Source organism: Microtus pennsylvanicus, chromosome 12 (genome assembly GCF_037038515.1).
Source record: "Microtus pennsylvanicus isolate mMicPen1 chromosome 12, mMicPen1.hap1, whole genome shotgun sequence".
Taxonomy (NCBI): domain Eukaryota; kingdom Metazoa; phylum Chordata; class Mammalia; order Rodentia; family Cricetidae; genus Microtus; species Microtus pennsylvanicus.
The window spans coordinates 62,430,145-62,443,842 of NC_134590.1; the positions used below are offsets into that span (position 1 = coordinate 62,430,145).

At 47.2% G+C, this 13,698-nt stretch overlaps 1 protein-coding gene across 16 annotated transcripts in view; it reads right to left on the reverse strand.

Moving 5' to 3' along the window:
• Window positions 1–1,596: 1,596 nt before the first annotated feature.
• The window catches only part of Add1 (adducin 1), a 65,414-nt gene continuing 53,312 nt past the window's right edge, over window positions 1,597–13,698 (reverse strand). For 4 of the 16 annotated variants that reach the window (XM_075943854.1, XM_075943853.1, XM_075943852.1 and 1 more), the window contains 3 exons: window positions 9,058–9,214; window positions 5,405–5,503; window positions 1,597–3,468 (listed from right to left, as the gene is read on the reverse strand). In XM_075943854.1, coding sequence (XP_075799969.1) covers window positions 3,122–3,468; window positions 5,405–5,503; window positions 9,058–9,214 — 603 coding nt within the window. In that variant the 3' untranslated portion in view covers window positions 1,597–3,121. Of the gene's footprint in view, window positions 3,469–4,749; window positions 4,788–5,404; window positions 5,504–9,057; window positions 9,215–13,698 lie in introns of those variants that run through there. The other 12 variants (XM_075943868.1, XM_075943865.1, XM_075943864.1 and 9 more) reach the window with 4 other exon arrangements.

A 13,698-nucleotide genomic window follows, 5' to 3' on the forward strand; every position in this document is an offset into this window, starting at 1 on the left:
CCTTTCTTCTTGACTTACTATTTAACATTTTCATACTGTCTTGGGGAAGTTATTTTAAGGTGACTTTTGTTATACTGCATTTGTTTAACTCTGTGAAGCTGTGATTCTTTGCCTGTCTAAAGCACCTGCTGGTCCTAATACAGAGCTGAATGGCCAATAGCAAGGCAGGAACATGGAGAGACAGGGTAGCAGACAGTAGGAGGAGAAACAAGAAGCAAGAGAGAGCAAGGAGAGGACTTCAGGGCCCAGCCACACGGTCACCATGAAGTAAGAGTGAAAGATGCGAAGAAGAAAAGGAAAAGCCTGAAGGCAAAAGCTAGATGGGATAACTTAAGAAAAGCTGGCAAGAAACAAGCAAGCTAAGGTCAGGCATTTCTTACTAATAAATCTCCATGTGTGATTTATTTGGGCGCTGAGTAGTGGGCCCCCCAAAGAGTAAAAGGAGCAAAAACATCCACTATAGTCATCTGATAATATACATACCCCATTACCCTCCCATCCCCTTCCCACTCCTGATGAGCTACTTGCCAACAACACCTTTCACTGGTTTTGGTGGCCCACTGGATTTAATTAGCATGGGTATGGTGTGGTGTTATTTACTGGAACACGGGCCACATTACATCACACAATGACTCCCTTCCCCCAGCAACCTTAACTTCCAATGGCTCACACTCAGAAACGGGTGAGGCCTACCAGACTACTCGCCATCAGTGATGGAATGTTGCCTTGCCAGGCCCAAATTTCATGATATGCAGCTGTAAGTACAAGGTAAAAAGGACTCCAACAGTTCATAGCTATTGGTGACATCTGATCAAGAAATAAAGGCTTGCAGGACAGTGGTGGTACCCTTAATCCCAGCACTTGGAAGGCAGAGGCAGGAGGATTTCTCTCAGTTTGAGGCCAGCCTGGTCTACAGAGCGAGTTCCAGACAGCCAGGACTGTTTCACAGAGAAACCCTGTCTAGAAATAAAAATAAATAAATAAACAAGCAAATAAATAAATAAATAAAGGCAGGCTTGGGCTGGAGAGGTGATTCGGGGTTAAGAGCACTGCTCTTCCAGAGAACCAGGTTCAATTCCCACCATATCACATGGCAGCTCACAACTGTATGTAACTCAAGTTCCAGAGGATCTGACACCCTTGCACAGACATGTGCAGTAAAAAAACCAATGCACATAAAAATCTTTCAAACAGAGAAAAAGAAATAAAGGTCCTCAGTTTTAGCTGGGCGGTGGTAGGTATGCCTTTAATTCCAGCACTGGGGAGACAGAGGCAGGCAGATCTGTGTGAGTTGCAGGACAGGCTCCAAATCAAAGAGAAACCCTGTCCCGGGGCTGGGGTGGGGGAGGATTCTCACAAGACAAACTCTTATAAAACCCTATTTTAGAGCAAGAAAGGTAGCACCTGTCACCAAGCCTAATGACCTAAGGTTTATCCCCAGAACCCACACAGTAGAGAATATACTGGCTCAGGTTTTCCTCTGACTAACATGCACACAGCATAGAACACACATGTCTAGATACACATTCTTAAGCTAAATAAACTAAGGGAACAAAAACATCAAAATATAAAACTGCTTCCAACCTCAGACAAGGAAACTGCTTAAAGACTTTTATTTGTGAGTAAAACCTGTTACAGCGAGGAAAGGACACAGAGGACCTGTCCTCCAAGTCTGTCCAGATATGCAACGATAGTTCATGTGTAATACAAAGAATTAGACTACAAAAGTGAGAAGTCATTGCATATGTGGGATAAAGAAAGGGGCAGGGGAGGACGAGGAAGAGTCCGGATGAGTGAAATCAGGACTAGGGTCAGAACTTCATACCATCTTGGTGACAAAACGAGACAAGCATTGCAGCAGGCTGTGGGGGTCCCGCGTGGTCCCTAGTCAGGAGATCACATGGCTCAGTCCACACCCTAGCACCTGCTCTCCAGAGGCCCAGCCCCAGCAGGGTTCTAGGGCTCCAGCGGGCATCCTCACTCCTGGCAGTGGAGCTCCTGCAACAGGGCCCCTTCAGGGCTCCACCTGACCACCCTCCATCTCCAACTAAGCAGTTTCAAGCCCTTTTCCGGGATGAAAGTAAAAATTCGTAATAGGATGGATCAAGAAAGTCATGGGCTCCATGAATAATGCAAGACATTAGTTGGCACCTCCAAGGCGGGCTTCTGCTATAAGTCACCTCCAAGGCTGGCTTCTGGCATAAGTTACCTTTTATCAAAGCCAGGGCAGCTTTCAGACTGATCCCTGCTCCACTACAAAACCTCCCCACACAAATCAAGAGTGTTCTGCAGTCTGTCACAGGTTCTATAACAAAAGCTAAAGCAAAAAGTGGCCTGCTCAAATTCACAGTCAAAATGTAGGCTAAATTGCAAACCCACTGAAAAGAAAGTTCTAGAAAGGACTCTTCCTCCCTCCTGGTATCTGTTCCCTATGATAGGAATCCAAGACTCCAGTAAGATAAACTATGAGCGCCTGAATCTGGTTTTGGTCATAGGGTCACCAGTTAGACCATGCATAGCATTGTGCTGGGTGTACACAGGGTCGCTCACTGCTAGGGCAGCAGGTTCAACCCACTTCTTTAAGGCAGCCACAGTGCCCTGGGCTGCTGATGGGCATGAGAGGGTTTTCTCAGACCATGGCTAGATTCCCTGTGTATGGGGATAACCGACATCACTGAGCAGAGGATGCCAGCAGAAGCCAAGTCCAAATCAGCCACCTGAGACTCCACGGGGTGGAGGGAAACCAAGCAGACAATTCGACACTCACAACAGGAGAGTGAGAGGCAAGGCTCAGGAGGGTGACACTGTAACCAGAGCTGGCAGAAGCCTCCAGTGCCTTCCAGCCAGGACCAGGATTCAATGTCCCCCTCCTGCAGGGGGGCACAATTCACAGGTGCAGGCTAAGCCCATCTCCCCACAGAACCCAAGGCCCAGGGTAGGGGGACTGAGCACACACTGGGTTAGCACTGGTGAAGGGGCTAACCACACATAGGAGGGGGCTCTAGTTACATGGAGGTCTTGGCTTTTTGCATTCCATTACACAAGAGGACAGAACACAAGACGAGAAAGGGAATCCTGGCAGAGCCAGGTCACTAGACATGACAGTGTACAGGGTGGGCCTTCAGGAGTCACTCTTCTTCTTGCTCTTCTTCAGGAAGGAAGGGGTGCGGAACTTCTTCTTCTTTTTAGATGGGGACTTGCCTGGAGACCCATCACTGCCAGGGTCCATGGGAGACCCCTCCTCAGTGGCAGGGGAGGCTACCTCTTCGGCCCCTGGAGCTGAAGCTGAGGCTGGCTCAGGGTCAGCCTCAGCAAGGGGCTGAGTGGGGTCTGGGGAATCATGAGCTTCCTCCTCCACTGTTGGGAAGCCAAGTGCTTCTGAAGGTTCATCAGGGGAGAGGTCAGGGAGAGTAGGCTTGAAGGTGGTGGCATCACTGTCATCCCTGGGCGTCGGCTCCTGTGGAAGGTCTGATGGTGATGGTGAGAGAGGTGTGTTAGAACCTGGACAGAGCAGCTGGAAATGAGAGTACTGGACAGAGCGGCTAACGTCTAGAGTTCCTAGATATTCCCTAAACTGAAACTTGACACATGGTGTACTACTCCACTTTTAAAGCTGGATATAGCACATTTACAAAACCTCCCAATCTCAAAGACATTCTAGTACCTTCTCACAAAGAACACACTGACAGACCAGACTGACAGGGCCAGAGCTACGGCCTGCCACTTCTGCAAACAGACCCCATCAGGACACAACACTCTGTCAGACAATGAAGACAGGTCGGCTGGTGTCCTGTGTCCAGGAATTAGGTCTAAATTTGGTTATACAGCATTCAGTCTCCCCCAAGGCAGCCAGTAGAAAACCAGGAGTCAACTATAAGATCCTATATTCAATAAAATAAAACTATAGTTAGCCACGAAATGAACTGTAAGGCAAGCTGCCTTCACAATTTGAATAGCTAAACATAAGGAGCAAAATTAAGAGAAGAAAGGTTTACATCTAGGGCACAACACATTTCTACACTGACCAGGGGACACCAATATTGTAGACATTTAGTCTGTAAAATTATAAGCAATTGGCATGTTAGGCAACACCAAACCATTTAGTACTTAAAAATCAAGCCAAAGATCAGAACCAAGAGCAGCCGAGCTAAGCATGGGTTAGGAGCAGCCTGGCCGCCAAAGGCTCCAGGCCTCAAATGAGTGCTTAAGCTTGGGAGGCTGGAGATGCCCTAGAGAGCACCCTGATGGCTATCCTCTGACCTAGGCTAACTGGCAGAGAGAGGATGCAGGCCCATAGGCGCCATACACCTCAGCACTGGGACCCTCTCTGCCAAGCTCACCGCAGAACAACTATCACTCCAGTCCACTAAGTTGCCAGTCCCAAATTAAGCACAGGTCCAAGCCTCCAAAACCGGCAGGTGGCAGAAACTACCCTGTCAGAACCCAGTCCACATTTACTCCTGACCCCTTATGGCAAAAGCTCCCCATCAAGCAATCAAAAAATATTCTCAAAGGTTAAGCTAAGAGCTTTCTGTGGCCCAGGGTACTCTGGACACCACTGTGATAGGGGCCAGGAGCATCCTGGGAAGCTGGTGCCACTTTTCAGCATTCTAGCGACCAAGGAGGCCACTGAGAAAACTGAGAAACTATTTTTATTTTGGATATACAGAAAACATAAGCAACAGAGAAGCAGGAAAGCAAGGCACAGTGCAAGCACCTGGTTAGAGCAGAGGCAGGCGCGGGTACTTACTAGGGTAACAGGTACTCTTTAGCACATCCGTCTCCTGCTGTAAGGCGGCCACAAGGAAGAAAGCACAAGTAGAGAGTCTATGCATTCAGTCACAGCCATTGGGTTACATAAGAAGAAAGGCCAAGCCACTCTTAACGACCACAGACTTGGGTGAGGGGAGCCAGGAGACACAGACGTACACTGGAGACTAAGGGACACACGTGGCACGTGTCGGACCACAGAACACGTACATGCAGTGGTCTGAGAGGCAGAGGGGGCACGTACAGCACTCTCAGGGACTGATTAATGCAGCAGGTCTAGAGTCCTGCGGTCCTCACACAACTGAAGGCACCAAAGTGTCATCAGACTCCGGTCAATGCTGGAAGTGTGCAGGCAAAGGACAAAGCTGACATGACAGGATGGTGGGGGCACTCCCTGAAGTCTGCCCTCCCCCAGCCACAACAGCTCAAATTTGTCTTGACTCAGGTTACCCAGGATGAAGCAGGTACAGAAGAAACAGCTGAGGTTTCCGGAGCTGTGTGTGGCACTGGTTTTGTGGAATGCATACTTCTTCATCCGTGTTAATGGAACAATCGCCACATTCCATTACCAGTGCACACAGGCCATGCACCGTTTCACAGCAGGGCTGCCGCCATGCCTCCCAACAGCACTCACCTTCTTCCAGCTTGACAGGAGTGCTGGGGGGAGTGCTGGGGACAGCTGACTGTCCTGAGGGACACTTTTCTTTCTGCTCCCTTGTCTCGTCCAGATTCTCTGCAGATGTGAACAAAGTGAGCACAGGGTGCAGAGATGAGGTCCAGGACCTACGCCCTTCCTCAGCAGCCCAGCAGCCTGCCTTTTGCTCCACCCCCACCGCAGGAAGTCAGCTGGGCCTCCAGCCTGGAATCTGCTCTTTTCTACACAACTGAAGTACTGACTGAATTTCAAGAACTAACCAGCTGTGGCCTCCAACTAGCAACTACCCTGCCTCAGCCTCTCAGGGGCTAGAACTACAGGCATGAGCAACCACAACTGGTTACTTTTTACCTTATTACAAAGACAATCTTCAGGACAGAAAGAAGGCTTAGCAGGTAAAAGAAACTGTCACACAGCCTGGCAGCTTCACTTAAATCCTGGGATCACATAATGGAAAGCAAGAACTCCCAAAGGTTACCCTCTGACCTCCATGCGCCCACCTAGGCATGTGTACACCTACACTCACACACAAATAAAATAATTTTAAATATTCAAAGAGAATCTTCCAGTGCTGCCCTGTGACTGACTGGTAGGTATGCCCTCTGTGAGATGTCCCTCTGGCTACAAAATACCACCTACACATGGCATTATTTAGGGCTTCAGTAGCCCTGGTTATCCTGGAACTCACTGTGTAGTCCAGACTAGCTTTAAACTCATGGAGATCGGCCAGTGCTGGGATTAAAGGCATGTACTACCACTGCCCAGCAGGTTTAAGTTTTGTTTTCTTTTTTTTTTTTTTTTTTTTTTTTTTTTTGGATTTTTCGAGACAGAATTTCTCCATAGCCATTTTGGTTCTTGTCCTGGAACTAGCTCTTGTAGACCAGGCTGGCCTCGAACTCACAGAGATCCGCCTGCCTCTGCCTCCCGAGTGCTGGGATTAAAGGCATGCACCACCACCACCCAGCAGGTTTAAGTTTTTTACAGAAAAAGTTTCCCACAGTAATCTGCATGTGTGCTCATGCAAGGAAGTGTGAGGCACCTGTGGAGGTGAGCACTGCCCAGGAGTTAGCCCTTATCTTGGTTGTGTGTGGCTGCGGACTCCAGGCTGGCTGGCCCACAGATTAGTCTGTAAATTCTGCTGTCTCCACTGGGATTACAGATGCATTTGGATCCAGGTATATGCAGCAAGTGCTTGCCCACTGAGACATTTCCCAGACCCCTCCAGTGTTGTTTTCATTTTAATTTTCTAAAGTAAACTAGAATGATGGGGACCAAAGGAAACTGGGGCCCAAGATCCAGAAAACCCCATTTACTCCTCATTTAAGGAAAAAAAAATTTATACACACACACAAACATCTCAATTATCATAATTTTTAAAATCTCCACCTTTCATTTAAAAATCTTATATCAGTAGCCTAAGGATAAAAACTTCCTATGCCCTCTAGGCAGGCTCCACCCCTCTGCCAAGAGCTGCATCAATAGTAAGCAAGATCTCCAGGCACTATGGTACTCCCATTTCTGCCAGCTTTGGTCACAGGACACAGGCAAAGCAAGTCCCACTCTACTGTTTATGTACCATCCCTGCCAAGGGGGTCTCAAGTATGCACTGTTTGACTCAAAAGAAAAAAAGACAAAAACCACTAGAGGCACCAGGGGACAAACACATACACACATGACCTAACCCGAGGAGCAAGGCCACTATAGGCAGCCCCTCTGAGGCCTCTTACTGTGTCATGAAGACCTGGATGGCAAGTGAGTGTTGGTTACACTGCTTACTTTTTGGGAGGTTTTGTTTTGTTTTGTTTTTTCAAGACAGAATTTCTCTGAGTAGGCTTGGCTGTGCTGGAACTCACTCTGTAGACCAGATTGGCCTCTGCCTTCCAAGTGCTAGGATGAGGGGTATGTACCACCACTTTTTACATAACTCAGGTTTCTTTAGCAACTACACAATGTAGTACTTAGTCTAAAACATGACCAAATAAAGTTAAGTTGGGTCAAATGAGATTGTCATCTTAGGAGCCTATGGTCCAGGAGGGTGGTCTACCCTTCACACTAAGAACTGTCTGCAAGGCTATGCCAGGGGTGGGGGTGGAATGGCAGCTAAAGCGCACGCTTGAGATTCAGTACAAAGGACTGGGCTGTAACTTAGCTCATAGCTCTGAGAACATTGGCATAAATGTTCATGGGCATGACATCTCTCTGCCCCAGGTCCTCTTAGTACTAGCCAATGGTTCCCAGTGAATGGGGATCAGGGAACTCAGGGAGAGGCTAATGTGGTTAGATCTGGTTCTTAAACTCTGGAGTTTGGAAGTACGTGTTCTATCAAGTTCTGACATTTAGCTCTGTTTCCGTCTATTGTAAAACTGTCCTATAACTTTTGACAAAATCATGACCAATGTGGTCAAATGGTGAGCAAGAGGGAAAAAAAGGCCATGGCAGCATGCAGTGCTACTGTTGACATGGTTTGGGAACAATCGGAGCAACCAGCATATTAACTTACGCTTTGACCACCCCTGCACAGGGGCACAGGGGCATTCCCAACATTCTAATTCACAGCCTGTGATCATAGGAAAGAGGTTATGGAGAAAAGGAGTATGCGCCAAGCTCCATTCTCTAACAACCTTTGTAATAAGGACACAGACCACAGTCCAATCAAGAGCCTCAATGCTCAGAACTGAAAATCATGCCGGTAATGGTGGTACACGCCTTTAATTTCAGTACTTGGAAGGCAGAAGCCAGTAGATCTCTGAGTTAGAGGCCAGCCAGGTCTACAGAGTGAGTTCCAGGACAGCCAGGGCTATACAGAGAAACTTGTCTCAAAACAAAAACAAAACAACAACAACAACAACAAAAAAAAAAAACCCAAAAATCAAAACAAAAAACCCTGAAAATCACAGACCCTAACCCAATCCCAGATTCTGCCATGAACACACCCTGCTCCCATAAAGCGGGCCCTGCTCCAACCACTGGGACCAGCCCACCTGCCAGGGTTTACGGATGAGCTCAGATGTCTGCACGCACAGCATCTGGGATGGGGCCTGACGCTGCACTCATTAGTTGTAAGCAATGAGCACTAATAAATCACATGAATTAGGAGACCTCATCTCGGGAAAACTTTTGACAGAAGCACTTCATGAATAAAAAGTATCTCTTAAACATAATACTTAAAACTGTCTTTCCCAATAACTAATCCAAAATCAGTGATGTCAAATGGACAGAAATCCCAATGCCCAGCTCTGCACACACTGCAGTCTGAGTGCTGAGTCCTCTAAACCTCTCTTCACTGCGCTTCTGGAAGAGCAGGGCTGCATCTCTAGCTTAGATGCATCTCCTCTGGGCAGAACCCCCTCTACACACACTGTGGTATCATGGTACATATGTCTGGGACACACACATTACTGCAGAGTGTCCCTCATACAAGTCCATCTCGACAAGCACCATTACCAGTGTATTTAACCTAATTCTTTCCTTCCAGCCCAAATGATTAGAGTAGGACCATGAGAACATACTGCTTGGTCGTAACTAAACAAGATTTGTGCTTCATGCACAAGACTTTTTTCGCACAGAGAAGCTTGTAGACACTTTCTCCTACTTTCTGGAGTTGCCCACATCCAGCTCTCAGGAGCACTCACCTTCAGAGCCCTTCTGCTTCCGTTCCACCTCTCGGCGATATTCCTCTAGCTCACGGTCTGTGAGCGTGTTGAAGGGGTTGGGGCCTGTGGTGCTCACAATTACATGGGGCTGGTATTCCTTCTCAATGATGGCTTTGGAGGCCGTCACCAGTTCCCCCTGTGGACCAAAGAGATTGGTATGCAGGAGCCTGACCTGGTGGGAGCACCCTCCTCCCAGGAACACAGCAGGCGGGGGAGATGGGGACTTTCCAGAAGCACATAGACATAAGACTGTACCACTTAGCCCTGTGGGGCCTCCCTCCTCCTGAGAAAACAGCCGCAGGGGGTGGGTTTTTTTTTCCAGGAGCACACAGACATTCCAGGACCACATTGCCAGGGCCCATGGCCAAGGCAAATTTCAAAAGCAAAGGCACTAAAGGTACAGAGTCCGAGGCACAGACTCCCTGGAGAAGCGGCCTCCTATATCCCCTATATACAGGAATGGCAGAGGACTATGCCTGGGTACTGCTCTCAGAAAACGGCCACCTTACAACAATCAGCGCAAAGTGTGTGGAGATTTGTTCATGTTTTGTTGTGTTTTATTTTGGGAGGCAGGATCTCACTATGTGGCTCTGGCTGTCCTGGAGTTCGCTGTGTAGAGCAGGCTGGCCTCGAACTCAGAAATTCACTTGTCTCTACCTCCTAAAAGCTGGGATTAAAGTGTGTGCCACCACTGCTGGCCTGAGATTTGTGTAGGGTCTTAAAGTCTAACAAGTTTTCTGCCCTTTTCACTGGTTTACAGCCAGTTCCTGAACTAAGCCCTCAGCACTCAGAGACAACAAAAGCTCCCTAACAGCAGGCTGGAGATGAGAGTGTACAACACAAAAAAGCAAGTGAAGCACTAAGGCAGCTCCTGGCTCCTGTCAAAGAAATGATGACAGACTGCAAAGACCTACCCACAGTGGGAGTGAGAGGGCAGCCTGTGCCTCTCCACAGGAAAGTGTCCCTCAAGTGTTCGAGAGCATGGCCCAGAAGAGACAAACACGCACATGACTAAATGACAGCTATGAAGAGGTATCCCAAACTATTCAGATGGTAGACCTAGAGCCTCAGGTCGCACACTGACAAGTGGTGAACACCAGAGGGAGCCAGTGTCTTGGCAGTACCAGTTCCTAGGGACAGTCAGTCCACACTAGCAACTACTTACTCTTCAGGTACTGGCTGGAGAAACTGGTGTCTGGGTTGAATAGGGAACAAAATATTTAGAGTTCTCCACGTGTAAATAGTGACACAGATGTCCATAGGAGAGAAGGGCAAACATACTGAATAGGCAACTTTGTTGAAGAGCCTCCAAGACCCTCCCCTAGGTCTCACCTAAGGATGACTGACTTACCATTTATGAGTAGCCCACCCACTGCAAGACAGAAAGGAATTTGAACTCTGTCACTTGCTCATGAGGGCTGAAACAAGCTTCTTCTTGTCCAAAGACTTTATTAAACCTTAATTCCACAAAAGGATCCTATTAGCAATGACCTCCAAGCAATGACATTCTGTAAACACAGCAGTGTGTTGTCAGCACCTGAGAGCCACCATTTATCACAACAAAATGAGCAGGGTAATTAGGCTTGAGAGAGATGTCCAAGTCCATGTAATCAAATGATAGCAGGCATCCACTGTCACGAGACAGCAAAGCCCCTGCTCCAAGTTTTGATGTCCTGGAGGACAAGCAAAACTCTCCATGCTGGATCAGCTGGCCCTCAAGCACACAACACTCTCCTCTACCAGCCAAGGTGTTGATAAGATCAACTGTAAGCACAGTCAGGTTGCCTCTGACTAAGTGCTGCCTGCAAGAAGGCAAGATCATGAAAGCTTTATATTTTCTCACTCCTGGTCACGGAACAGGAACTCCAAGCAAAATAGAGACCCAGTAACTATTTTTGTACTTGATTGTGGCCTATGACTGGAACAAAGACTCTAAGATGAGCATAACTGGTTTAGTGAACTCAGGTTTTCATCTGTCCAGAGTGACCTGAGTCTTTAGGCTCTCCAGCTCATCTGCCCACTTCCACTCCTGGAAGTGCTCGCTTTCCTAAGGAGCTATTTCTATTCATCTTAACTTAAAAACTATGACTTTCTCCTCTTTGAAGCTGCCAAGATTTTCACTTAACCTGTAGTGTTTGTCTTTTTTTTTTAAATATTTATTTATTTATTATGTATACAATATTCTTTCTGTATGCCTGAAGGCCAGAAGAGGGCGCCAGACCTCTTTACAGATGGTTGTGAGCCACCATGTGGTTGCTGGGAATTGAACTCAGGACCTTTGGAAGAGCAGGCAATGCTCTTAACCACTGAGCCATCTCTCCAGCCCCCTGTCTTTTAAACTCTTAACAAAACTGTCAATGAGCTAGAGAGAGAGAGAGAGAGAGAGAGAGAGAGAGAGAGAGAGAGAGAGAGAGAGAGAGAGACTGAGATCTGACTTTCACACTTCACACTACTGAGCTGTGAACAAGCTAGGTGCATATCACAAGGTCAGAGAGTCGGAGAGATAGGCTTACTGCCCTTAGCATTTCTGCGACACACCGTGGAGGGCTCCAGCCCTAGCAAAGTGTCTGTAGACACAGGAAAGCTCACAATACACAGACTGAACTGCAGAGTCCTCCCTGCCATGGGCAGATGGCAGCACAGCCCTTTATATCCTTGCCTCTACCACTAAATGCACTTGCCATAAAATCCAGAAGGTGGCCCAGATTTTTTAGGTTCCACATTGGGCTGTGCAAAACTCAAGAGGAAAAGGCTCTGGTATCACTGGGTAGTAGTGATGCACGCCTTTAATCCCAGCACTCAGAAGGCACAGGCAGGCAGATTTCCCTGAGTTCGAGGCCAGCACAGACTACAGAGTGAGTTCCAGGACAGGTTCCAAGCTACACAGAGAAAGCCTGTCTCAACAACACCCCCACACCCCCAACCCAGCGGGGGGAGGGGGGAGACTCAGGTATCTTCTTATCTCCTTGGCCTGGGGAAGGCAATCCCAGCACTGGGTGAACAGCCGCAAGTAAGAGAAAAAATCCAAGGCTAAGCAATTCCTTCCAAAAAAGCCACAAGTCTCCAAGTCCCAAAGTCCTGTTCCTCCGGGACACAAGAGACATTAAGTCCTCCTATGCCATTGAGAAGGCTGCTTAGGACACAGGCCTTTCTGAGCTCTGAGCCAAACAAACCCCTCGTTTCTTAGGTTGCTTGCATCAAAGTAACTAATGCAGGGAACTTAAATTTGTAAGAAGCTTACATACAAACTGGGTGAGTAGCTGACTGGAAGTGTGCCTGCCTGTCATACGAGGCTGTGTGTTCCATCCGCAACTCAACATGCTCTCCAACCCAACGTAAGTTAGCTGGGGTTGGCCTGTAATGTGCTCTACTGTTCAGACAGTAAGGACTTGCCCTTGAAGCATCCACATGATCTGCCCATATCTGAACAGGTCTAGGAACAAGAAATAAAGCTGTCATGGGATGAAGAACCAGCCCAAAATGCATCCTCTAATGGAGTTGGCTACCCTGATGCTATCCAAATAGCCCCTACAAGTCAAAGCCATGAAATGTACAAGACCCAGAAGACAGGACAGCAATTGGGACTGTGACTACGCGGCAGCCCACAAAGCTGGAGGACTAGACCACAGACTACATCTGGGGCTTGCAGATCACACAACTTCACATGTAGCAGATAAAGATTACTATTAACTGAGAAGCTCACATGACTTATGGCTCAAAGTACCAACAGGAAAAGCAAGCTGGAAGGTTTGCTTTCTCTGGCAAATTCTTTCAAGAGGCAGGCAGAAATAAATATAAAAGTGAGGAAAAAAAAAGACTCACTGGGCTGGGTAATGGTGTCACACACCTTTAATCCCAGCACTTGGGAGGCAGAGGCAGGAGGATCTCAGTGAGTTGGAGGTTAGTCTGGTCTACAAGAGCTAGTTCCAGGACAGGCTCCAAAGCTACACAGAGAAACTCTGTCTCAAAAAACAAAAACAACAAACAAACAAACAAAAAGACTCACTGGATTAATACATAAATATGAAAATATAAAAAATAATATTATTGTGAAAGAGTCCATGCAGGAATTAAGAAGCCTAGTATTTATCTAATTCTATCTGGCAATCAGAACCCCTTTAAAACAATACTTAAATTTCACATCAAGTGTGTAGATAGGAAAGAGCCTGGAAATACATAACTTCAAGCTCTGAGCTATGCATTAGGCACTTATTGAGTTGTTTCTTTTTTCTTATTTACTTTATCTTATTTTTATTTTATTTGAGAAAGAGCCTGTCTACGAGGCCTAGGCAGACCTTGAACCCTCTTCACCTCAGCCCTAAATTACTGGCTGTGCCTTAATCCTTTGTTGAGACAATCTCCCTATATGGTCCAAAGTGGCCTAGAACCCTCAATCCTCCCAAGTTAGACCAGATTTTATTTACAGGGTTGACAAAGACTGCCATGTTTTATCTCATATCCTTCTGAAAGGACATCTTAACCTGTCCTCTACTACTGCAGTCAAAGCTGAACAAGTGAGGGAAGGTCACAGCACCCAGACAAGTCCATCTATAACTGTATCTGTAATATGAAAACTCTGAAACCCAAAGGCAAGCACTAACCAAGGTCACATTCAAAACT